General features: G+C 33.1%; 1 protein-coding gene across 3 annotated transcripts; it reads right to left on the bottom strand.

The window, feature by feature from the left end:
- Window positions 1–6,908: 6,908 nt before the first annotated feature.
- LOC124844282 (pre-mRNA-splicing factor) lies at window positions 6,909–17,403 on the bottom strand. 3 transcript variants are annotated; one of them, XM_047321186.2, is made up of 7 exons: window positions 17,230–17,399; window positions 16,506–16,697; window positions 13,005–13,838; window positions 12,782–12,928; window positions 12,338–12,429; window positions 7,466–7,534; window positions 6,909–7,312 (listed from the first exon to the last, which is right to left on the bottom strand). In XM_047321186.2, the coding sequence occupies exons 2-7, from the start codon at window positions 16,657–16,659 to the stop codon at window positions 7,151–7,153; spliced, it is 1,458 nt and encodes a 485-aa protein (XP_047177142.1). In that variant the 5' UTR covers window positions 16,660–16,697; window positions 17,230–17,399; the 3' UTR covers window positions 6,909–7,150. The 3 variants fall into 3 exon arrangements, with proteins under 3 accessions (XP_047177142.1, XP_047177143.1, XP_047177144.1); XM_047321187.2 differs by having other exon boundaries at window positions 16,555–16,697; window positions 17,230–17,398; XM_047321188.2 differs by having other exon boundaries at window positions 7,170–7,341; window positions 17,230–17,403.
- Between the last annotated feature and the right edge of the window lie 9,862 nt (window positions 17,404–27,265).

Here is a 27,265-nt window from a genome sequence, read left to right on the forward strand (position 1 = left end):
CCCGAAATTAGTATTCAAAGGATATAGGTTTTTTTTTTCTATAGGGAAATGAGAGAGTGGCTAATGAATATATAGTTCAATAATAGAATGTGGAGATATGACATTTAACAAAAATCTAAAAGTGAAGTATTGGATGAGTTTATTACAAAAATTTCTCTTACTGGATTTACCAATTTACCACCAAATTTAATTTATAGGCTTTGGAAAAAATATTTGGTCAGCAAATTCTTAGACAACAAAACTCAAGTCTAATTGATTTGATGAATATTTATAATAGTCAGAATATTGATGATTATCTAATTCAAGTTAAATAATTAAAATCCAGATGTTATACTCAAATCATTGAACATTTTTATTATCAGCAAACCATTGAACATGAGTTGATTGGTATGACTAGAACAAGGTTACGCTTTTTTATGAGAAAGAAATTGGTAAATTTACCCTTAAGAGAGATATGGCTCCTTTGACAAATAAAATTGGGAGAATTGAACAAATAATCTTTGAGAAAGAGAGATATAGAAAATTTATAAACCAATGAGAAAAATAATATACCTAGGAACTTCAATTAATAATAAAGAATTGAATGAAATGGACGAGAACAAAATGTTCTCCATGAAAGTAGTGATGCAAAGATTTCATATAAAATAGGACTTTTTATGTTTGCAAATTGTTACAACATGTAAAAGATAAAATGATAAATCAAACATATAGTTTTGATGTGACAAAAACATATAATTTTTTTATTTTGGTAAAGGATATAGGCAAATTAAATTGAGGGATAATAATAAGTTACTCTCTTTAGAACAAAGAAAATAGGAGGAAATATTATAAGTATCATAATATTTATGCTCAGACTAATAATTGTATTAATTTCAGGAACGTTTAGGAAGATTAAGGTTGAAGAAGAGTTAAAGAAAAAACGAATACAAATCCATTTCAAACCATCTCTTATGAATGTTGAGGGTATTAAATTCATTCCAATCATGATGATTGATGTTACTAAAGATGCTATAAATGTAAGGTTTGAATATTTTTTCTTTAGGAAAATTTGGAGTAAAAAGGCGAAGAATTTGATTAAGTTAAAAAGATATTTTTTTGAAAGTTAATGAACTCTTGAGAAATTTTTTAAATTGTAAGAAGGAAGGGGATGAAGACGTTTCATTGTGCCTAAGGTGTAGTGTTGTGTTATATCAATAAGAAGCAAATACTTTGAGTTTGAAAAGAATAAGAAGTTGAAGAATCATCAACAACATTACAATTTCAAGGGTAAAACAAACAATTCAAATGTTAATTAGGGGTGATAAGGAAGTTTCATTTATGACTTATGAAAAAGTTCCAATTGAATAATGGTAAAGAAAAGTGACTATCATCAACTTATAAGAAAATGAGAAATCAAGGAGTCTTTAATTGATTGTCTTGTGATGGAAAAGGAAGTCCTTTTGTTACTAAGTTTTAAAGAACTCAATAAAGTAGGACATCATGGTTGAGATATAATACTATAAAGACTCAATGAAAGAGGGGAAATGATGAGGAACTTTGAGAAGGATAATTTTAAAGGGTGTTAGAAAATTGATTGAAGTTGATTATATAGTGTCTTATGTTGATAAACAAATACAACTTAACTGAAAATCAAATGGAAAACGAAGTAGGAGTGATTTCAGTATTACCTTCCGAATATGAACATGAGATTGAGACAAATAGATGAAGGAAATGTGTCATCAATGAACCCAAAGTTATTATTATTAATTAAAGTAATAATATTGCATTAGAATAGAGGTTATAAGTTATAAGTTAAAAATTGGAGAGATTGGTTTTACTGTATTACATATTTGTTAATGTGTAAGAGATTTCTATTATGAATGTGATAGGAATTTGAAGCTTGAAAATGTTAATATTTATATATCGGATAATTTGTTTTGTGTAGGAAGTGCACAAGATGAAGATCAAGAGTTGAAAAAAATGAGAAACTATATGAGAAACGGGTCAGTAGGTAATGTTAGATTATGCATCCAATTTCGATTAACAATTAATAATTAAAGAGTAATCAAACCTTTTAATCAAAAGAATAATTCTTAATACCCTAAAAAATAATATGTGAGAGCATACCTAGATTGGTTATTAGAAAAAACGTATATCAAATATAAATGATTCTAAAACATCTTAGATTTTATCTTGATTTTCTAATTAGATGGAATGAAGAAAAATGAATAAGAATAATACGTATGTACTCACATATGAACCATAACTACTTTATGTAACTTCTATTAATTATTTTATATTTATAATTTGACCATTTATCAAATTAAAATATTAATTATAATCTCTATAAGTCAATATTTCATGACATACATGACATTAGTCATAAATTAAATTAATTAGATTCCTTTAAATAATATAATTTTCCTAACATATTTAATTATGTATTATACAAACACACACATATATATATATATATATATATGTGTGTGTGTATCTATGTATGTGTGTATCTATGTATGTATGATCTAAAATTGCTAACAATTTCTCGTTGTCAGAACACATAAATAATACAACAACTCGGCAACCCAAACATAGATGTCACTCAGCGTGGACAAAACCCGATTACATGAATTACGTAAAAAAACTAAAGCAAACCTCCAATCCATGGCACAAAAAAGGGTAGACCGAAAAGGAAGGGCAATAAAAGAAAAGCAAGGAAGCTCGTCCTACCTGAGTAGCACAAAAGAAACTCGGCAAGACCAAGCAATAGCCTAAAACCTCAACGGTCAAGGTCGTCCTTCCAGCCTCTCACATGGCCAAGTCACTACCTCTACCTTGGCCACCCTTACTCGGGGAACCTACAAAAGAAAAGAAGAAACACTAAGTTATTAGTAGAGAACATAAACAATGCAATAGCCAGTCACCTAACCAAAATTCTGGAAACAATACGTAAGGAAACCTTATCATAAAAGGAAGGTGCACCAAAGAGAAAATCCCCTACATTACAAGGAAAAGATCTAGAAAACATACCTTAACTATCAAGGTCATCTTTTTCTTTCTTAAAGAACCTCACGGGAACACAGGAACAACACAATAATGAAGCTCAAAGAGTAGGATGGAGAAGACTCATCACCAAGTCTTATCTAGCTTAGTCAAAACAAACAACAAAGTCACTAAAACAATGCTAAAAGTCCGCATCGAGATTAGTCAAAACAAAGAATGAAGCCGACAAAACATGCTTGAAGTCGGCAATGTTAAGGAAAAACAAGCTCAAAGTCGGAAGCATCAAAAGTAGAATACGCAAAAAATTGCAACACCAAAGCAAACACTTCCTGAAGTGGGTAGCACCAAAATAAAGCCAACCTAGAGGCAACGACACCAAGTAGAGATTGCCTAAAGTCAACAAACACAAGGCGGAAAAGGTCATTCCAAATAGTAACGTGAAGAACTTGGCCTCATAGGCCACTTGAAAATCTTGGCCAAATCGGCCATCACCTCTAAAAAGCTCGATCAAATGGTCATCACATATAAAGAGTTCGGTCGAAATGGCCATCAAGGAACTCAGCTGAAAGCCCATGACATCTAGAAAGCTCAGCCCGATAGGCCACCAAAGGAGCTCGGCCAAACAACCAAATCCACACTGAACAAGCTCGGTCTCAACGGATAGGCCTCTACGACCACATAAGATCGGCCTCAACAGCAATACAAGTTGAACGAACATGACCTCAGGGCCAATCCACCTGCAAACCCAACCTTAAGGCCAATCCACCTATAAACACAACCTTAGAGTCGTCCCACCAAAGAACATGGCTCGTCCATCTACAAACTAATGTTATGATCTCGTCACCTATCCCTAAGTTCATTGTCAAGATTTACGTAAAATATAAGTGATTAAAAACTTCGTACTTTTGGATCTATAGATGTTTAAATTTCTATAGAATCATGTGATGCTAAGTTGAAAGACAATTGATCAAGATATACAAATGTATTTGTTCGGGTAAGGTTAGATTCACCAAATGGGACATGTTGAATTAAAACCTAACTTGTTTGTTAAATTAAAAATAATAAAAATTAAATCCTAATTTACAATTAATATAAAATACTTAAAATTAATTTATTACTTAAAATATTTCCGAAATTCATGTTATAAAGAAAAGTATTTAAAAATTAATTAAAATATACTACAGATTTTCAGTTATTTAGTGCACTTAACTAGAAGTACATTGAAATTAACTCATAAACCTTGAGTCTGAAAATGAAACAATAAAAGATGATCTCTATATTAATTTCTTCATTTTTATAATATAAATAATATATATATATATGTATATATATATATATATATATATATATATATATATGTATATATATATATATATATGGTTTAATGTTTTTGTAGATCTCTTTCTTCGTCCAGAATCTGAATTAGGTCCCCTACTTATTTGGTGTCTCAATTGGGTCCTTATTTTTGAAAATTTGAAACAAATAGAGGCTTGTTGTCAAATTGGACAAACGATGTTTAAGAGGGCCTTGCGTAGCATGTTGACAGTATTGTTTAAATTGACGCGACATTAAAAACTTGATTGTGAATTGTATTTTATAATTTGTGAATTAAAGAATTGAGGGAAAATTGGGGAAACGGAATTAAATTAAGGGCAAAGTGGGGAAAACAAGTAAAATTGAGCATAGCCCCTTTCTCTGCAATTGACAAATCGAAAACAGATTAGGGAAAGAAGATTGGGGCTTCGTATTAGGGTTCGTGGGAGATAAAAAGGTTTGTTTTTGTTCGATTGAAAGCACGAGGGTTCCTGGGTGTAAAACGTCGGCTTGAAATAAGGGTGCATGCACGACGTTTGGAACAAGTTGAAGAACGAGGTGCAGTGTGAGACCTTGTGTCGTTGGAAGCACGAGACTGAAGCACGTGGTGAGTGGAGGTTAATCTGAAAGAAAGTCAGTGTTGATGCTTTATTGTCTTAGATTTTATAGTTGGAAAACTACAATATTGGGTAGTGGTCCCCCATGGTTTCAATGGTTTGGCCTGCATTATTGATTGCGATATGGTGGTCCCCCATGTATGTTTAAAGTTATTTGAGTTTGTGTGAGTGTGTTTTGTTATTGTTTTAATACTTTTTTTTTTATCGTCATATGTTTGCATAATAGGTGTGTGTAGATATATTTATATTGTGTTGTACATAATGGACGATGCTATTGACTGTGTTTTCCACCATAGAGGAAAGTTCATTAATGATGGTACCCTAAAGTATGAAGGGGAGACAACAACTTTGTCCTTTGACTCTAATATGTGGAGTTATTTTGTGGTTGTTCATGTAGTGAAAGGTTTTAGATATGATAATTTTAAAGATTTATGGTACTATGTAGGAGAGGGTTTAATGTTGGAAAATAGGTTGGAACAATTGATTGATGACACTGGTGCGATGCATATGGCTAACTTATCTAGGCTTAATGGTGAGGTTCATGTATACATTGTACATGTTGTTTCTAAGCCCGAAGTGATACATATGCTTAAATATATTACTAATGATCAAGGACAAGTTGAAGGTCATGGTGAAGTACAAAAAGAGGTGCATGAGGGAGAAGAAGATGGTGATGGTGTTGAAGTAGATGGTGAAGGTGATGGTCACGTATAAGAGATGCATGAGGGTGAAGAAGATGGTGATGGTTTTGAAGTAGAGGGTGAAGGTGATGGTCACATACAAGAGGTGCATGAGGTTGAAGAAGATGGTGATGGTGTTGAAGTAGAGTGTGAAGATGATGGTCACGTACAAGAGGTGCATGAGGGTGAAGAAGATGTTCATGGTGTTGAAGTTGAAGTTGAAGGTGATGGTGATGGTGACAAAGAGCAAGAGTTGAATATGTGTGAAGGATTTGTGGAGGAGGAAGTGGATCTTTGTAGTTGGAGTAAATCTACTGATGAAGGTGGTGTACATGGAAATAGTGAGTGCATAGAGGGGCTAATTGATGTGGGTATTGAATGTGATATAAATGGTAATGTGGAAGTAGAAGTAAAAAGACTTTCTACTGACACAAACAAAAACTCATCCACGTTCTTTTACCTTGTACTTAGGATAATCCTAAAATTGATTTCCTCTGTTCTTAGTAATTCGAGATGTTCTTATCATTGTTTTGGGAGTAAGATTCCATCAATCCTAAATACTCCATCACCACGAAAAACGACATTAAAGTTTTGATTCCACCACCCATTGCATGTTGAAGAAGAACAAGAATGTGACTTCTACATTTGATTATCCATCTCTTTCAATGGAACAAAAACACACTTCTTTTACTCCCACAAACCCTAATACTAAGCTCCAATCTTCTTTTCCAATCTATTTTCGATTTCTTAATTGTAGACAAAAGACTACACTTAATTTAATTTATTTTGCCCAGTTTACCCTTAATTAAATTTACTTTCCCCAGTTTGCACTCCATTTTTTAAATTCACAAATTACAAAATACACTTCATAATCAAGATTTTAATGTCACATCAATTTAAACAATACTATTAACAGCCAAGACACAATTGAGATACCAAATAAGTAAAGAACTTATTTGAAATTCTAGACAAAAAAAACTTACAAAAACATTAAACCTATATATATATATATATATATATATATATATATATATATATATATATATATATATATATATATATACACACACACACACACACGAGTATGAACTTTTCTAAAGAAAATAAATTTAAGACAACTTTTTGACTTGTTATCAAAACATATTGATAGAAGAAACTATTAGATTTCGAAAAATAAATTAATAGATGTCCAAACAGGCCATGCCTATACAAATATATTAGATCACATTAACTTTTGTTGTATTTTGCAATAAATAACTAGATAAATTTAGTTGTGTAGAAGGAATCATTAATGAATAAGATAACTTCGTCACCCTTATAACAAAACCAAATTACCTTAGACCAGTTTCATATGAACTATGCGAAAAATATATATTTAGTTACACTCACGACAAGAATTTCCATAGAAATAGCATGCGCTGTCTGAATCAGGAACTCCCATCTGGTGCCAAGTGATGATGCGCATACATATACATAAAATCCCAAGCATATCTAAACAAAGGAGTGGTGCTTAACGTATAAATGTCAAAAGATGTAAAATTTCCAAAGAGAGAATGCTTAAAGCCCTAAACCAACAGTGCGGCCATCTCTTCGTCGAAGGCCTGCAGTGTATTGTTTCTCTAGATCAATCTGAAGTTCCTTCTGCTTCTCAGCACGGAGAATATCGTTACTGCTTTGGTTGTTGGTATTCTGCTCTACTTTTGCTTCGCCCTTCATACCCTACAATTTGCCATAGGCACGAGCATAACCTTAGACTCAAACCGAGTTAGTAGGTGAATAAACTCCAATGGAGTGAGTCATTTAAAGTAACATTCGCCTTCATGCAATTTTTGGGTCAAAATAGAATAAAACAGCGTCTAAATAAACACTTACCATGAGTTTGTTGAATTTCTCTTGCCGCTCACGATCAGAAAACATAGCTGTATCCCAACGATGGCCAGACTACAATATTTGGCGAGAGCGTTGATAAAGCAACGATTGCATTGTCAGTAGCAAATTATCGAAAATGAAAAAATAAATACGTACCAATGTACCCATGTCATAAAACAGGAACACGCACAAAAACAAAATCATGAACATCGTGGAGAGGTCCTCTACATCACTACTCAGTTACTTATTACGTACAAACTCAACCAAAGGTACAGTTTTGAGTAATATGTAATCTTATTTTTTTTATGAACAATTATCGATAGGTATGCAACATTTCAGGTCAATGCTACTGGACCACCACTTGAAGCAACAAATCCCAACATTTGTACCCATTAATAGGACATAAAACAGCGTTAATTCATTAATAGTCCAAGTTTGGGTCAACGAGACATGTCATTTGGCACAAAAGGAACATGTGTTGCATTTGAAATACAATGTTTCAAAATAAGAAGGGTAAGGCTCCCGTTGTGTTTGGCTTGTGCTTTTGGAATAAGTAGCTCTACTGTTAGATAAGACTGGTGATCTCATGCTTTCCAAATCTCGACTACTCCGACCACTGCCTCACATCTTCATTGACCACGTCATGCTTCACGATCTAGGCTTTGCACAGCAGTACCTTCTTGACGATCTAGGCTTTGCACAACAGTGTCTTCTTGAATCGCCACTGCCTAGTGTTTCTTCAAAGAGGTGAGCTTCTGTTTTTTAGTTTCGTTCCTATGCTCTTCATTTTGTTAGTCTTTTCCAAGTCTAGATCTGTTTTTGATCTTTTTCGTTTCTTCTTTATGTTGGCTTTGTCCATTCCTTGGTTATGTTCTATTTTTAAAGCTTTTTTTTTCCTTTTTATTGCATGTTTAGATGTAGAAAGTTTAAAATGTCTGAAATTGGAACTGGTTCAATGAAGAAAAGAAACAATGGCTAAGGAAGTATAAATGAAGAAAAGAAGGTTAAACAGATGTAATGGGCTTAGGCCCATCTCTTTATATTTTCCTATTTAAAAATGCATAACCCTTTGTGCTCAATACACATTAGAGATTCATACTATGTTTCTCTTTCTTTTATTTCAACATGGTATCAAAGTCATCTATTAGAGTCTATCCTAGTGTATTATCCTTGATGTGAGGGGAGTGTGTTGGAGATCCGACATCAATTAGAGATAAGACAAGTTAACAGTATATAAGTGAGTGTAAACTTCACCTTACAAGCCTCAACAATACCAAACTCCTACCTAATCAAGGAGCGCATTTATTGGACCCTGAGAAATACTGAAGATCAATTGGAAAATTGAACTATCTTACTAATACTCGTTCTGATATTTCTTTTGCAGTCAATGTGGTCAGTCAATTTTTCAATTCACCACCATTGGAGGTAACTTGATTTCTTGGAAGAACAAGAAACAAAAGTATTGTGGCAAGATCTAGTGCAAAAGCATAATATATAACTACAGCCTCAACCACTTGTGAACTTGTTTGGCTTAAACAATTACTTAAAGAATTGGAATATGGATATGCCACTTAAATGACACTTGTATGTGACAATCAAGTTGCTCTTCATATTAGTTCTAATCTTGTCTTTCATGAAAGGACCAAGCACATTGAGATTGACTATCATTTTATTCGAGAAAACATGGTATCTAGAGACATAAAGAATGAGTTTGTTAACTCAAGTGATAAGTTAATAGATATTTTCACTAAGTCTTTATGAGAACCCAGAATTGATTATATTTGTAATAAGCTTGGTACATACGATTTATATGCACTAGCTTGAAAGGGAGAGTTAGTGGTATCAGGCTTAGGCCTATCTCTTCATATTTTTCTATTTATAAATGCATAACTCTATGTTCCCAATACATATCAGGGATTCATCCTATGTTTCTCTTTCTTTTATTTCAACAAATATAATTGAATATTTTGATTCTCAAAGAGTTAAAACTGAGGATACAAATACCATTAAAATAGTAATAGTATGCTTAAAAATAAAGGAAAGGAAAAAGCTAGTGATGGTGTTCAAGCTACATTAAATCAATTGTAAAAAGGAGACAAATAAAGTTGAAGCTCAAGTTGTTCAATTTTCCTACACAAGAGTAGAGGTGTCAACTTAATCCATGACCCATGGACTAGTCCTAACCTACCCTTGGAAAAACCCTTTTTTAGGAGGCCTCCTCATCAGGGGCAAAAGAAAGTCTTGACCCCCAAAACCCCTTCTCAAGTGGATTAAGGTCAAGGTTAAGGTAGGTTTCGCCCTACTACAAGACATTAACTATCTTAAAAACAATACCATTTATGTACACATATAAAATTATATATTTTATTATATAGTCTAATATGTTGTAATTTTATTATATTTAATCAATATTTTTACATCATACTTATTATTATGTTATTAAATAAAATATTTAATATATAATTTAATACACTTATTGACTATAATCTATTTATTTATTTTATCAATTTCTTAGAAAAGAAAACTTATAACATTTAATAAGTACTTAGTATATTGTGATAAAGTCTCAATCATGAGAGAAGAAACATGGAGTTTAGCCACAATGTGAAAATATTAAATTAATTCTAATAAAATTCACACTAAAGTTTTTTTTATAATTACTAAATATATATTTATTATATATGTATTATATATATATATATATATATATATATATATATATGTGTGTGTGTGTGTGTGTGTGTGTGTGTGAGCGTGTGTGTGTGTGTGTGTGTGTACATATTGATTATTAAAGAGAAATAAATAATTGGTAGAATTTAAGTATAAATTTAAGTCATACATTAAAAAAAAGACAAAAATAAACAAGATATAATAAAAAAAATTCATAAACGTATTATTCTTAAATTCATTATTTTAAACTTTCAAATTGAAATGTCTTATTTAATTTTGATTCAGATCTAGATGGATTTAAGAATTTTTCGCACAACAAAATTAAAACCCTTAGATTTGCGATAAAACAGGAGTTATTTTATTTTTTTCTTGTATTTAAAATGAATATTTTTTCTAAAAAAAAGCTCATGGGTTGACTCTAACCCACATAACTTTTGTGGATATTTTGGTCTAGTAGTGACCTTTTTCAATGGGAGCATTCTGACCCTATGAGTTTTTCTGACCCCAACCCATATGGATCTAGGCCAAACCATGTGAGGGGAACCAAATTGAAATCCAGGTTTTGCAAAAATGTGAGAGACAACTGAGAGACACTTTTGATTATAAACTTCCATCTTATTATGACTTGAGATTGGAAAATATGAAAAAAAAATCTAAGAGAGTTCTTTAATCTCTTGGCTGTTTCATTTAACTACATGGATTCTTACGTCAGTAGAAAAACCAGAAAGATATTGTGATCTAAACATAGGAGTCAGATATGTAATACCAAAAATGAGTTAACCTAGTCTACCCCCTTCCCATAAGATAACAACACCCTCAAGTCGGAGCATAAAGATAGTATGCACCAAGCTTGATAGGTATATTCATCAACTTATGATGTGCTAAATGGAATGACTAGGGATTCTCAACAAAATGATATTTGATCTGAAATTTGGTAACTAAAAATCCCACCTAAGGTTTTTTTATTCGGAGATGTGTCAAAAACCGGATTGCAACAAAAGATAATCTCAAGAGACATGTACAACTTAACAATGACTTGTCTTGTCCTTTATGCAAAGTAGAGAAAGAATTTGTGGCTCACATTCCATTTAACTGTTGCAAGATGGATTCTACTTGGAAGTCCTGCAACTCATGGATAGATAAGATTACATGTATGCCAGGTAATATGGTTGATCACTATTGGTAACATGGACTTTGTTTGGAATCAATTGCAAAAAAAGTATGGTGCACAGTTGAGAGGAATGACATGGCATTCAGAAATGAAACCTTTGATTTGAAGAAGGGGAATTGTTACAAACAAATTAGTTTTTTGGCTTCAACCTAGATGAGGCTAAAGGTAGAAACCTTCTGCTCACCTTCCTCCTTATGGCAAGCTAACCAAGGATTATGCATAGAACATGGATGATGGTCAGATAAGGGTGACCGGTTACTTAATTGGCCAAATTAGAATGAGTGGTGTAAAATTAGTTGTGGGAGGTCATGCAAAGTAGTTAAGTGTATGTGAAAAAAGGGGAGCACACAATTTGTCCCTTCTTAGTTATTTAATCATTATCACTTTAAAAACTTATGTTTCGTAATTGCATAAATCCATCTAATTGGTGTGGTTTGAATTTAGATAGTATAGTAGTCATGCACTACTTAGTTACTTTAGAATTATGGAATTACTGTTTACTACTTTGATTAATTATGGTGTTGAATTGTTGAATTGGTATGGTATTTACATGTGTAATATTTTTCTTTTCATGCTAAGTAAACTCTTAATATCTATTAGATGTTAGAATGTGTGTTTCTGTTAATTGGGCTCAGCCCATTCTGTATTAAGGGCATTGGCCCATATCTTACATTATAAATAAACTACCCTATGTGTATGCAAAAGACACAAGGGATATTTTCTCTCAATCTTCTCTATTTCTCACAATATCTATGTAAACTCTTGAGTTAGATAACCATAGCCCTAACAGAAGTGTGTTTTAAAATTGGTCATCATTAACTGAACAATTCCAACCTCTCGTCTCAAACATCTAAATTGCAAAGCAGTAGTTCCTAGGAAACAAAAGCCTAGAACTGTGAATTACAATAATTCAGTTCATTTCAACTTCATGATCATTCCTTAAGTAAATTAATCCGAAAGAAAAGTTCTGTCTTATATACCTTTCTGTTTGCAAAAGGAAAGAACACATCAAAATAAAGAAAGATGCAAAATACCTCTTCCGTAGGTGTACTCTTCTTGCTGCCCCACAACAGTTTCTTCTTTTGGTCAGTAGTCAAGCAACCAGCCCCAACTAAGTTCCTATTAACTGTTATGTACCAAAATTTCAAAATGAATACAACATGCATGTGATCTATAACCAAGTTCCTATTTCAGACTCGTTAATTTCTAGATGCTTGGCTAAAATATTATTTTATGGTTGATGACTTGGACTCAAATCATTAGCAAAGAGAAAAACCATTCTATAGAGAAAATAAATCTGAGGACTTAAGGGCAGATATCCACAGCATATACATCTAAACCCGCATCAGTTCACCTTAACCATACGTGAAAGTTGAAATTGTGAACTTTAAATCTATCAAAATCCAATCGATCATAGAAAATCAAACCTATGTCCATAACCCAAAAGTAGGGAAATTTTCAGGATAGCTAGTGCATACCTAATTCAGCAGCTCTCATGGCTGCAACTTTTGCAGCATCTAGATCATTGTCACCATCAAAGCCACTAGACTTAGCAGCCAATGAATCTGCCTTGCTCTCGTGAGAAAGCTTTGAACTTGAAGTTTTACTTTCATCGACTTCAGTACCTGAAATGAAGCAACACAGTAATTTCATATAATGGTACATATATAAAAAATCAGTACAAAAATATGCAAACAATACCATCTTTTCTATTATTGTCATCCCGGTCAGTATCAAACAACTTTACTTTCTTTCCAGAAGTTTCTTTATCTTCAATAGCACACTGCTCGCCTTCTTTTCTAGTTTTCCAGTCTTTTCCCTTCCCAAACTCAGTGTCATGTTTTCGTTTATCTTTCCATGGACCGTTTTGATCATTTGACTCCTTCTGTTCACTCTTATAAGCATCTTTTAGACTAAATTTACCATTGTCTCTGTGTGGGCTTGAGTCCTCTCTTTGGTTCCTAGCCTCTAAATGGTCACTTCTGTTGTAGTCCCGTGAGCTTCTGCGCAATTCTCTTCTTTCATTTCGTCCATCCCAGTCCAATGAAAGTCCCTCCCTCTCCACCTCATCATGCAGTGCATGCTTCTTTGTAGATGCATGTTTTTCATAAGAATCAATCTCTTTATATTTTTTATTATCCAAGTATGTTTCTCTTTGTTTGTCTTTGCTTCTATGATCAGGCCTATCATATTTGTCATGTGAATACTTGTCCACACTGCGACGGTAGTTTTTTGACCTGATATCACTCTCTTCTCTCATACGATCATCCCTTGACTCATGTCCAGAACGAGAGATTGGCCTCTCACGATATCTATCTTCATTTGCATATTTGTCACGCCGAGAGTGACCATGGGAACTCTTGGATGACTGTCTATCAGGATTTCTAAGAGAGTCACTGCTTCTGCCGTAGTGATTCCTTCCATATTGTTGGTCCTGTTCCCAGTCATCATACTTCCTTGAATGATGGTGAGAGACTCTTGAGGAATTTTCTCTCACTGGATTTGGACTTGAGCTATGTCCTTGCCTAGGATTAGCTGCATATAAAGAGCATAAATTTACTTATTAAAGTCACAGACTATGTGTAGTTCAGCATTGAATTTTATAAAACTAAGCTCAGTATTGCACTGGAATATATTATGCAAAACACTTTTATGGAGATGCTTCCAGATAAAAATAGTTAATGGCGGATTGCAGCACAGGGTCAATGATATTAGAACATACCCAAAAGCGAACATCTTAAGAAAAACAACAAGCAATGCCATAATCTGTAATGAATGGTTCTCAATGCATGAGGCAAGAACAAGTGACAGAATGTTTGCTTTCTTGTTTTGCAGTATTTCATGCATGTTTTGCTCAAGAAACCACTCACAGTTTCTGTGTAACTGAAGGTAATTGACATGCACGAACTAAAACAATTAACTGATATGGATAGTAAAACATTTAAGTGACTAGGAAGATAATAGACATTTGCTTTTGGCTTTTCATTACGAAAACAAAAGGATAAAAAGACAAAATAGGCAAAAATGTAGTTAGGATTGAAAATTTCATTACTTGTATCATGATTTGATACAAATATCTTCATAGTTCGAACATATCACAATTAGACAAGTTTTTGACCTTGAATCATTTGCTGAATCAAGTGTTTTACCTTGAATAATTTGCTGAATCACAATTAGACTGGTTGTGCACAGTAACAGCTCAGGTCAAACAATTTCTTAAAAATAAGCAATCTTTAAGGGTTTGGTTTAAACACAAGAAAATAAACAATTACTTAATTGATACCAATCATACCAATTACATTCACGTCATCTCTACTTGCAATAATCGAAACCTACAAAAATGGAAATAAAAATATGCCAAAATGAATAAAAAGATTCTAAAGATACGTTTTCCTAATTATTATGCAGATATTGAGAACTAATAATCTCCTATTTACAACACTCCCCTTCAAGTGGGTAAATGAATATCAATCAACCCCAACTTGCCTACAAGATCCTACAATTTGAATACATTTGGTCCAATCATGTTGAAATAGATTATGGACAATGCTCATGGTTAACTTGTTAACACACTATGGCACATAGGGATGTCAACCATTATTTTAAGGTCATCAAGTATGATCTTCATCCAGAGTCATTCACACAAACCTTGACCAAGGGCTCAAAATTCAGCTTATACACAAAATGAGATACTCTATCTTATTTTTTTCTTCTCCAAGTCATTAAACTTTCTAGGCCTCACATATCAAGCTTTGGATTAAGGAACAAGATCATGGTGATGATCTTACCCAAACAAAAGCCTCCATTGATGAAAAAGATCGTCCACAATGGTTGAAAGTTAGTTCTAATGTTCGTAAGTCAACTAGTCATCCTTCCCTGACGTAGATCTTTCACGTCCATGACACATTGTGTTTTCTCCATCTTATTTATTCAAGTGATAGAAAAACAAAAACAAATTGCACCCGAAACAAAACAAAAAGTATATAAAAAAAATATGGCTCCAAAAGTTGTGATAACATCAAAACAAAATGTGAAAAACAAGACTTCAGGTTCAGAACAGCTGGCAGATTCTTCATCCAAGAGCAACAAAAGAAGCTTTGTCAAAGCCAGATGGAGAATGAATTTGGGCCAGTAACAATGGCTTCTAGCCTGAAATGTGTTACAGCTATTTGAGACGCAACCAAGGGCTATTATGGTGTGGCACTCCTATCTCAAAGCCACCACAGCAGACAGACTATTAACTACTTCGTACTGGATTTAATCATTCATATCCTATAACATTTGAAATATAGTTGAATACCATTCAGGTTTCTTTTAAGCCAAAATACAAAATTTATAGGCTTCTAAATGGATAATGTAGGCATCTTCTTAAAAATAGTCTAAACACCAAATCAAGTTAAGAAAACCTACGAGATGTCTATTCCATCATACTAGAAGATTTTCAATTAAGGATAAACGAAGCCCATTCCTTCAAATTTAGAACTAGAGGTAATGCCACAGCATCACATAAGATTAGGAGGCACAATTCCCGTTAGGATTTATGCTTCTAAATGCAAATTCTAAGAGCTCAAACAAATTCCGGGAAACAAACAGCAATATCCATGACACAAGTGATAAAACTTTTGCACAAAGAGGAGGAATAAGAAACAACACCATATAAGATCACATCAGCACATAAGCTTCAAAACTGGAAACCTATTCCATGTGCAAATGTAATTAATTATTTTCCAAATTCTCTTACATCACAATAAAAAACTCATAACAATGGGTTGTTTAACTGCATATCCCTACATTAATGAGAAAAAATCATTCCACCTATAGTGGAATTAACATGCATAACATACTAACTAAAATATTCTCTAAAACACTGACCACATAGACAGGCAAAAGAATTAGGTTGCGTCAGCTATGAAGTAAAATAGAGCAAGTTCTAATTTGTTATAAACCACGATCATAGCCCCACCTTGTGCTAATCACAAACATACAACACTGTATCAGTTTTCATACACAGGGAACTGCTGTAACGTCAGAAAACACCATGAATCAACCTTAATTCCCATTAGATCATTTGGTAAGTGACAAAGATATTAAAAGTCCCCACCTATCTAATCTCCACCACAAGAAGAACCATGCATTAACACCACAAATGAAAAAGATTCAAATACCATATTACTAATATAGATAGAAAATTCATCACAATACCATTGAAACTTCTAAAAGAAATAAGACCAAGAGCGTAAAAGATCCCAACCATCAGGTGAGGGTGATCCATCAACAGGTGACCGACGCCGATAATTCCTACTAGCTGCATCACCAGAAGGCTTGCGAAATGCGTTTTTTGCATCAGAATTGCCATGAGGCAGCAACGGTGAGTTTGAATCCGTCATGCCAAGCCTGTAATTGCACTAACACACTCGGTCAGATTAGGATGCAAAAAAAATCTCAGTGAATTGAACAATCAAAACAAGGTAAAATACGTGTGAAAATTTTCAGAAACAGACCAAAATTAAGGGCCAATTAGCAGTGACTGTGCCTATTAAACAGACCCGTGAAAAAATTAATGCCAACCTCTTCAACCAAGGCTAGTCCTACTGACAACAAAGGCATACAGTTTAACAGCAAACAAAAACAAATACCTATATTAAGTGGAACTGTTAACTTTTTACAAGCAATCTAGAAATTCAACACTGCTTCAATTTTAAATAAATAAATAAAATATTAAGATGAAGGAGCGAATCACTTCAGCTCTTGCGTTTCCTAAGTATTCAAACGAAGAAAAAATCGAATAAAATCCAAAGGTTAAATGTACGAACGGATTATAAACAAAGCATGCATAAAATTAAGGGACTAAGATGCGCTACTGAAAATCGCAAAGAGAAAGAGAGAGAGAGGGAGAGAGGGAGAGAGAGAAAGAGAGAGAAAGAACCAGCTAAAGCGAGGATTCGAAAATTTGAAAGGAGAGAAGATTAATTCATTGAGATTTTGGCGCTTGTAAGTGGAAGCATGAGGAATGAATAGATGCGATTGAAGAAACGAAACCCTTGATTCTGCCTATGTCGTTTCAGTTAGTTTGAAATTGAAGAGCTTGCCTTGCAGTCCTTAAAATACAAAAAGAGGAACAAACTGCGAAGCAGATATTAGCTGCCTATAGATATTTCATCCCTAAAAAAAATATTATTAACATATTCTAGATTGTAAGAAAACTAATACTTTTATATTGTTTTTAAATACAATATATTTATTTAAGTTTATGAAAATATGATTACAATCTATTTTTGTAAACTTTTATAATACTGCTTTATTACATTTAAGTTGCTTTATTACATTTAAGTTATTTATACACTTTATTAATAAAATGCACTCTATTATAGACTTATTTCAAACCATATATAATAATTAAGTCATCTTAAATAAATAATCTAAATCCAAAATCCAAATGAAATAATAGTTAATAATTTCACATTAGAGAACATTTAATCAAATATTATATGTAAGTATATTAAAATAAAATAAGTTTTGCAAACTTAAAATAAATTTAGTCACAAATTAAAAAAATATTTATATATATGTTTAGGATTATGGTTTGTAATAAGAGTTGTGACTTTGGTGTATAAGTAAACAATTGAAGGACTCACACACTTGTGAAGTGGTCTTTTATGTTTATAATTTAGAATGTTTTTACTTGTGCATGAACTTCATTTAAGTACATCAATTAACTCTAGTTAAAATTGCATAAAATGAGTGTTTTGATAAAAGACTTTGAAATAATAATAAAAAATATGGGTTGGTACCTTAATAAAACAACTTGTGTATAACAAAATTTTGTCCATATTTTTTAAACCAAAAACAACTACAATATAATTAATCGACCATGTGTGCATATTAAACACTAAAGATAAAGTTCAACATTAAAAAATATTCACCTTTAACAATTTATTTTTTGTTTTTCATTGCAACATAAATAAATAAGGAGTTCTCTTCTTTTAAGCTTGAAAAGTAATCTTGAATAATAACTAATCAAATCCACTTTTTATATAAAAAACATATTCAATCAATGAGAATAACAATGATTATTGTTTTGAACTAAAAATTTTATGATATATCAATACTGTCTTCACCATCTTCACTTAAATTCATTTCTTCCTATTTAATATTAAAAAAATCCAATCAACAAGTTCTTTTATATGTCTTATACTTTAATTTTTATTTTCACAATGTTTAATCTCACTTGACCACATCACATACTAAAGGTTTCCTAAATCACCTCCTAAAAAGCAACTTTACTACTAAATAATTTTTCAACGTTGTTATGATTTTAATTTTTAGTAATATATCTCAAGTTCAATAAAATACTTTGAAGTATAATTTATTTATAATTGGTACTTCATCTCCTATAATCCATTTTATTCTCATCCAAAAGAATATTAATAATATAGATGACAAATTTCAAATAACATAATCAATTTATAATAAAGCATACCAAATAAAAACATATTTATTCAAAATGTATCCAAATCATATTGTTTAATTGTGTTTATTACTAACGTCAAGTATGAGAAATTGTTTCTATTTTATTCAAATTGTAAAATAATTAGTCATGTTTTATTTAGTTGTAGATAGTTACAACAAAATACCGATGTCATTTTTAGTGGAGATAAAACAATTAGCATAAAAATACAACAATATTATTGTCCTAAGGTGGTTGGTGCATAATATAGAAGTAAAGGCTCTTTAACTCAAGTGGTAGAGCCTCTAGTAGAACTGCGATGGAGCCTGTGATGAAACATGTGGTGGAGCTAGTGGTGGAGTTTATGATTCAATCTTTTATGGCACAACCTTTTTGTGGTATAGATTGTTGCTCAATCATATTTTAAGCTAGTATTGATTAATCAGTATAATAATTGTATTGTGAATGAATTTTCTCTTATTAAAAATCTTGATGGTAGTATGTCAATGAAATTTGATTCTTTGGCAGGTATGTCTTTTTTAAATGATGTCACTCTCATTGTTAATAGTTTTTAAGGTTTACAACAATTAAATTCAACTCATAGTAGTTCAACGACAATTCATAATCATTTCATGTCTAAAAAGACTCCTTTTGTGAATATTATAATATTGAAGAGAATGATGATCTGGTTCAAACTATAAGGAAACTTGATAGGAGTAGACCAAAGAAAGTTAATATTAAACCTTGCAAAGCACAAATTTCTAAAAATTAAAGACCTTTTTTGGAATGTGAAAAGATTGACTAATATTAAATTTTTTATATTATATTTAAAAATAATATTTTATAATTAATAAAAAAGACATATGGATAATTGGATTTGAACCTCTATGCTACTTTTTTACGAGTTTTAGAAGTTGAGGAATATTTGTTATAAATTGATCCTACAACATTTGCATGTTTTTATTTGAAATTCTAATTAAGTCCATTATTATTCAGAGTTAATATATTAATATTCATTCTCCCATACTTCCATTTTTTTTTCACCTTTATTAAAAAAATTTATCACTTTACCCTTAAACTAAAAAAATCCTAAAATGCAGATTTGCTAGATTTGTGACTCAATTTCCAGATGCATAACCCGATGGATTGTCATGGGAGGTTGGTAATCGAGATTGATCCTCGACCATTCGGTACACATAAAGGCCCATATGCAGAAAAGTTTCATAATTATTTGGAAATGTTGGACAAAATGCATATCCCTATTGTGATTGCATCTTGGGATGACATTTCAGATATAAAGAAAGAACCTCCTATAATAGGATATTTTGGTATGTTTAATTTTCACAAATATAGTATTGAATATGTTTTCTTAATTTATTAACATCTTTTCTATTTTCAACCGCAAAATTTTGACATTTCAAACACTAAGCAAATTAGAAAAAAGGTGTTATCTCTCATAGTCAATAGATGGAGGGACTTCAAAACAAGGATCACACGTCTTTTTTGTGTTTGAAGACAAACAACAAGACACTCCTTGTAAATAAGTACAAAATAACTAAGGAGGAGTGAATGTAGTTTCGTGCATTTAGAGAGTTTAAGGATTGACAAATTTGTTACTTAATTTTGTTTACAGTCACACCACTCATACATTTTTGATTTACAATTATTAATTTATGTTATGTGTGATAGGAAAAAAAAGGATAGTAGCCTAGCAAAGATAAAAACTTAATGATGCACCACACATACTCTTGTAAGGTGGCTATGCATTATTGGAAAAATGATTAGGAAAGTTTCGTGTAGAGGTTTTAGGACTTGAGTTAACCTTGTATTCTCACCTATTGGGTATAAGATGTGGAAGGTTGTTCAGACTAAGTCCAATGTGCACATGACATCATAATGAGCTCAATTGATGTATGAAAAAAATAGTATGTACAAACCCTAAACCCAAAATGATAGTTCATATGAAGTACTTTATGATTAAACTTGATTATGTGATGCATGATATGTTAGTTGAGAAAGGGGCGTTTGTTGGCCATGGTCGGGATGATATACTCACAACGACCATTGGAAAGTCAGAGCATCAGATCTTGTGTGTGGCGTTGGAGGTACAATTGATCTTTGATATTACTTTGGTCCTCCACAAAGAAGTAATGAATCCTTGAGTTAGGAGGCCTTGAGGAAGATGGAGCTCCAAATAGAGGGAAAAAATCAACCAATGCATGGTAATTATGGAGTAACAACTTCAACAACAACAACAAATACCAAGAACACTTGAAGAAAAGCTTCAAGCCATGTAACAACAAAATATGGAGTTATCATTAAAGATTCAACAGGACGTCGTGTATGTAATAGATTTGGGCAATGGAACATGTCTTATTTGGTCAGAATAAGTTGGCTAAAGAAAAACTTGTTTTTCTAGAATTCTACATTGGATACATGTTAAAATTGGTGAAGCAGAAGTTCAAAAGCCTTTGCCGCTAATGAAGTGAGATTATGATTGCTCCTAGTAATGACATTTTATTAAATTTGTATTCATTTGAATATGATATGTGTGCTTATTTTGCTTTGTATAAATCATTACTTGGCTCTTTCTATCAAATGAAGAGATGTGTACAAACATTGTTAAAGAAGCCTTTGACGATCATCATAATGGTAGAGTGAAGAACAACTTTCAAAGCCAATGTTTGTTTGATATTGTTGTAGAAAAAAAAAAAGGTTTGGTTGGTATCATTATTGAGAAAGAGGATTCCATTGCGAAGCTTGAGAAAGTGGTGGAGAAGCTAGGAATGTTTCTTGCACAAAAGAGGCAACAAAAGGTTGACGATATGTGTACTATATTTCAAAAGTCAAATTTAGAGAAGTTAAACTATGACATAGTAGGTCATGATGTTGATAAAAGTTACGATGAAAAAGCTCATGATGTTTTAGTTGACGAAGACATTGACAAACAAAAAATTGACTTGTACATGAGAAATAATAATTCTAGAAATTTCCAATTAATTACCAAAACAATTAAATCAATCCACCTACAACTAAAGGTAATTAGAAGGAAATGAAAACATATACAAGTCAACGTCATTCAAAAGATGGAAATAAATTTTCCTTGGCCCAAAATTAGTTATTGTTCCCAATTTGTGCAACTGCAACATATACACCCATTCACTAAACCTATTCACACACAATTGCCTACAACATCCCACAACTCCTCATAACTGCATTTCGATGAATATTTTCTTCGTGCAAGACCCACTTACAGACCATTTGTTGTTGAAGAACTTGTAATTCTTCCTGCAATAATATTACTGTGGTCCCATAACTCCATATATTTAATGACCAACACGCAACAATAAAACCTACTGATAACGGTAGAAAAACCGTTATTTTTATACTTAATTTTGATATTAAAAACACCCTTTCTGACTTAGAAACTTGCTTTAACTCATGTTTTTGCTTTAGTTTTGTAAATAAGAGAGTTGAAGGTGAATTTAATGGTTGTGTGCTAGATTCCCTTGATTTTGTTGGCTATTGGAATGATTTGAAAGAAGAGTTAAAGTACCGAGGTTGGAATGCAGAAAAGTCAACCAGAATGTAGAAAAGTCAACCAAAGTGTAGAAAAATCAATCAGAATGCAGAAAAGTCAATCAGTCATCCAAAGTGCAGAAAAGTCAACCAGAGTGCAGAAAAAGTTGCGCTGAGCACCAGTTTTGAGTGTTGCAGCTACCGTTGAGCGTCATTTTTGCGCTGAGCGCCAACGACGTGGGCTTGGTCCTGTTTTCTGTTATTTTTATGGGCTTGGACCTGTTTTCTGTTATTTTTATGTTCTATTTAAGCACTTGCACGTCTTAGCAATTGTATCTTTTGATGGCTTGAGCATAGAAACACACTTTTCACCCCTTGGGGGTAGATTTGGAGATGGTGATGGCTCTCCTCTTCTCTTTCTAGGGTTTTTCTATCTTTTCCGTTCTTTTATTTCATTGTTCATCTAGTTCTTCCATGACGATGGAGAACTAAACCTATTTGTTGTTGGAAAAGATGTAACCTCTTAAACTCTCATGTATTGAATTGATTCTTGATTATATATACTCTACTTCATTAATTGTTAGGGTTTTTCCTCTACACTTTTTGCATGTTTTGTTTAACTCATTCAATTGCATGATCTTTGATTTTGTCGATATGGACACATACGGGGAAATCTAAAACTGGGAAATTCTACTTGAAGCAATATTACCTAGACATAGCAATAGGAGGATCGGTTGCCTTCAAGCTTCTGTGCGAATGTAATGCATAATTAATTGCTAGGGCGACAAGACATTATGAACTAGTAATTAGGAGTAGGCTTTCTTCACTGAGACATCGGGTTTAAGGTAAAGTAGAAAGTGACATTAACATTAATGAAGAAGATGAATTCATATATGCATGAGAGTAAATTAGGTGAAATCTAAACCCAACAACAATATCATCAACTTCATCCATTCATTCTTGTGTTTAGCCTCAATTGATCAAATTGAATTCATGTTTATTTTATTGCATTTGCATTCAAAAACCCCAAAATTTGTTCTTTAGAGTCTTAATTAGTTGAGTACTCACATAACTGTTTAGTGCCGTGAGTGTCTTGGGAAACGATACTTGGTCATTTATTATTACTTGATACGATTCGGTACACTTGCCGAGGTCTTAACAAGTTTTTGACTCCGTTTTCGCAGATTAAAAATTTGTTTATCACCTACACAATAAACAAATATTATAAACATCACACATATCACACAATCCAATACATTGGTTATTCCAATGGTGACTAACGTATTTGGTTGGATTGACAAATGTTTCCGAATGACCTTCAATTTCTACTCCACAGAATTTGTCTCTTTGTCAATCGTATTGAATAAATCATGCAAAGTACCAACTTTACATATTTATATTGAACAGATTAAATATTAGTGTAAACCTTTTACCCTAAAATAATATGTGGCTTAAAAAACCCAAAGTACCCTAATAGTTGTCTTACCATAGCCTTGTAAATAGAATTTTGTGACTGTTTTTTATGGCCAAAAGAATCCAATATGAACAATTCCCTTGATTGACAATTCACCGAATAGCACCACGAGTGGTCCCCAGCAATAGTGGGTAGAAACAACTAAACAAGCATAACCACAAACATCAACACATTGTTCAGTCAATGTTATGATAAATGTGTCATACATTTACTTACAAATTCAAATCTTAACAAATGCTCCAATGAAAAAATTTCAAGCCAGAAGAAATTGTCATAACCTGTCGCGTCCAAAGGTTGTCACTTTGTTTTTGGTATCTTCTTTCTTTCAATAACCATTGCCTAGACAAATTGCATTGAAATAAATACTTCAAAAATATGTACTTTATAACAATCAAATAAAAAGTAATAATTTGCGTACCGCAAAGAATGGATTGAAACAACATCGACTAATAATTTTTATTTTATGTATTTAATTATACATCATCACGCTTGTGGCAAACAACATAACCTACACATTGAACATTTATATGCATTGCAAGTCTTCTTCGGTCAAAATGTTGTTTGACACCTCCACAAGCACTCTATAAAGAAAAGGTTTAATGTCTCTTTAGGTCCCTATTTTCGCCTAGAATCTTAAATAGGTCCCTTTCTTTTTCGGCGTCTTAATTGGGTCCTTATTTTTGTAAAATTGAATCAAATAAAGGCTTTCCGTCAAATTGGACAAACAGCTGTTTAAGTTTGGGTTATGTGGCATGGTCGGTGTATTCATTAATCACACGTGGCATTAAAAATGAGTTTTTGCATGCTGACGTGGCATGCTGACACCCTGGTGGTCGGCCTAGTGGTTGGCCACTCGATCTAGTGGTCAGCCACTCAGCCTAGTGGTATTGGGACTAAGCGAACAGAAATCAAACGGTCTTTAACACAAGTTGAACGGTCATCAATGTCTTGCTAAGGAACAAACCGAACGGTCTTTAACACAATCCGAACGGTCATTAATGCCATAATGTCTTGTTAAGGAACAAACCAAACGGTCTTTTAACACAAGTCGAACGATCATCAATGTCATCAATGTCTTGCTAAGGAACAAACCGAACGGTCTTTTAAAACAAGTCAAACGATCATTAATGTATTGTTAAGGAACAAACCATCAGGCCGACCACCAGACCGAGTGGCCGACCACCAGGGTGTTAGCATGCCACGTCAGCATGCCAAATTCCCTTACACATGTATACTGTAAGCATGTCACGTAACACCCTCCTTAACGACGTTTGATCAATTTGACGGAAAGCCTTTATTTGATTCAATTTTACAAAAATAAGGACCCAATTGAGACGCCGAAAAAAAAGGGGACCTATTTGAGATTTTGGGAAAAAATAGGGACCTAAAGTGACATTAAACCTAAAGAAAACAAAATGATGAAAATGTTAAGTTCAAATCCAACCTTATCTTATCTGTCAAATTATAAGAAGGCCAAACAACCACATAACCTCTGCCTAATCAATCCCAAACAAACCATACACATTAAACATTTATAAGGCACCATGATAACGCTTTTAAACAACAATTAATTTTAAGCCACATAAACTACTTGACTGTTAATACTAATGCAGAAGGGCCACGATACCTGGCCATATAATCCAAACTTTTCTCTCAATTGAAGCATACCAACATCTAATACTCTGATACTAATTTGTACCTCATTGTACAGTTACAAAAACTACATAATATAGCATTCATTAGTCTAAGTTACCTTAACCTACCAAGGCGCTTACTCTTAACAGTCTACTGCACATTTATAATTAGACTGGGATCATGATAGGAACTTAAAATTGTCAAACTCATTCGCTAAACAGTTTGAAATATTCATCTACAACTAAGGCTCAGATCTGTATTATAGATTTCCCATTAGGCATAACTTTCATTTAAACTTCAATATACCTCACTTTTTCTTACTTATTAACACCAAATAGAATGCCCAAACACATGTTTAAATCATATAAATGCACCACATGGCATAGAGCATGCCAATAACTATAGATAGTGGAAGGAATCAAGTTATGCAACATATGGCAGTGGCCAGTTGAAAAGAGCTAAAAAGTTACATCAAAATTAATTAAAGAACACAACTGCACCAAAACATGTTAGGTATAGCTGATAACGGTTGAAAGTATCATTATCTATGATGTAATTTTGATACTAAATGCACCCTTTTCTACTTAGAAACTTGCTTGAAATCATGTTTTTCTGTTAAGTTGTGTGAATAAGAGAATTGAGGTTGAACTTAAGGATTTTATGACTAAATTCCCTTGTTTTGACAGGAAATGAGATAATATGGGAAGCAGAGCTGAAGTGCCAAGGAGATGGAACTCAGAAAGACCTGGAAAAGCATCAGAAAGGAGGAACGCACAATGCCTGAGCGCCCTTTTGGGGGCCCTCAGCCCCAAAGCCTACCGCACACCGCCTGGGCGCCCTTTTTGGGGCGTTGAGCGCCACTTTTTGTGAAGAATCACGCCTGCTTGCCCTCCGAGTGAAGCTGAGCACCAGTTTTAGTATCCCAGCACGCTCGGGCGCCCTAAGTGAGGCGCTGAGCGCCAGCGAGATGGGCCTGGGCTTTGTTTCTGTTTTGGTTTCGCTCTATTTAAAGGACCCAGATGCCCTAGGTTTATTATCTTTGGTAGATGAGGCACAACAACACATTCTTCCACTCTTTGAAGGTGGATTTGGATGCGGGAGCTTCCATCTTTAACTTTTAGGGTTTTTCTATCTCATTCTTCTCCATTTTACATCTAGTTTCTCCATGACAATGTGGAACTAACTTCTATTTGTTGTTGGGGGATTATGTAACCTTATGAACTCTCATGTATTTGAATTGATTCTTAATAATTTATGCTTCTTTAATTAACTATTGGGGTAATTCTTCTGTGATCAATGTTCGCTTTGTTTAACTCATTCATAGCGTGATGTATGAATTGCATGAGTGTCGGAGGTTCCTTACAATTCAGGTTCTTGTAGATTTATTCCCAAGAGCAGTATTTCTCAAGGATGGGGGTATGAGTCTTGGTCATCTTAAGCTCCTGATCTTCAGAGTTAATTATTAGGAATTCTAGGAATCGTATGAACTAGCAATTAAGGATAGGCTTTCTTCACCGAGGGATCGAGTTTTAAGTAACTTAGTGAGTGACGTTGACTTTAATGAAAGAAGAAGAATTCTTATATACATGACAGTAAACTTGGGAAAATCTAACCCCAACAACATATTCATCTCATAATACAAACCTCATTCGTTCATCGATGTTCTACTCTTCAAGTGATCAAAACTGCATTCATATTTAATTTTCTGTATTTGCATTCTAAACCAATGATTTCGTTACTTTTAAGTCTTAATCAATCGAGTTATCACACGACTGTCTAGTGCCGAGAGTCTCTTAGGACACGATACTTGGTCTTACCATTTTATATTACTCTTACGATTCGGTACACTTGCCGAAGTCACAACAAATTTTTGGCGCCGTTGCCGGA

This window comes from Vigna umbellata, chromosome 10 (genome assembly GCF_029865625.1).
Source record: "Vigna umbellata cultivar VRB3 chromosome 10, Vumbellata_1.0, whole genome shotgun sequence".
Lineage (NCBI taxonomy): Eukaryota > Viridiplantae > Streptophyta > Magnoliopsida > Fabales > Fabaceae > Vigna > Vigna umbellata.

What these genes read in the sequence shown, in the direction of transcription:
- LOC124844282 (XM_047321186.2), bottom strand. Translation starts at nt 16,659, where the DNA reads ATGGCAATTCTGATGCAAAAAACGCATTTCGCAAGCCTTCTGGTGATG. An exon ending in TTCTTTTAGAAGTTTCAATG is followed by an intron (nt 13,839 to 16,505) that starts GTATTGTGATGA and finishes CTTTATATGCAG; the next exon opens with CTAATCCTAGGCAAGGACAT. An exon ending in TGACAATAATAGAAAAGATG is followed by an intron (nt 12,929 to 13,004) that starts GTATTGTTTGCA and finishes GCTTCATTTCAG; the next exon opens with GTACTGAAGTCGATGAAAGT.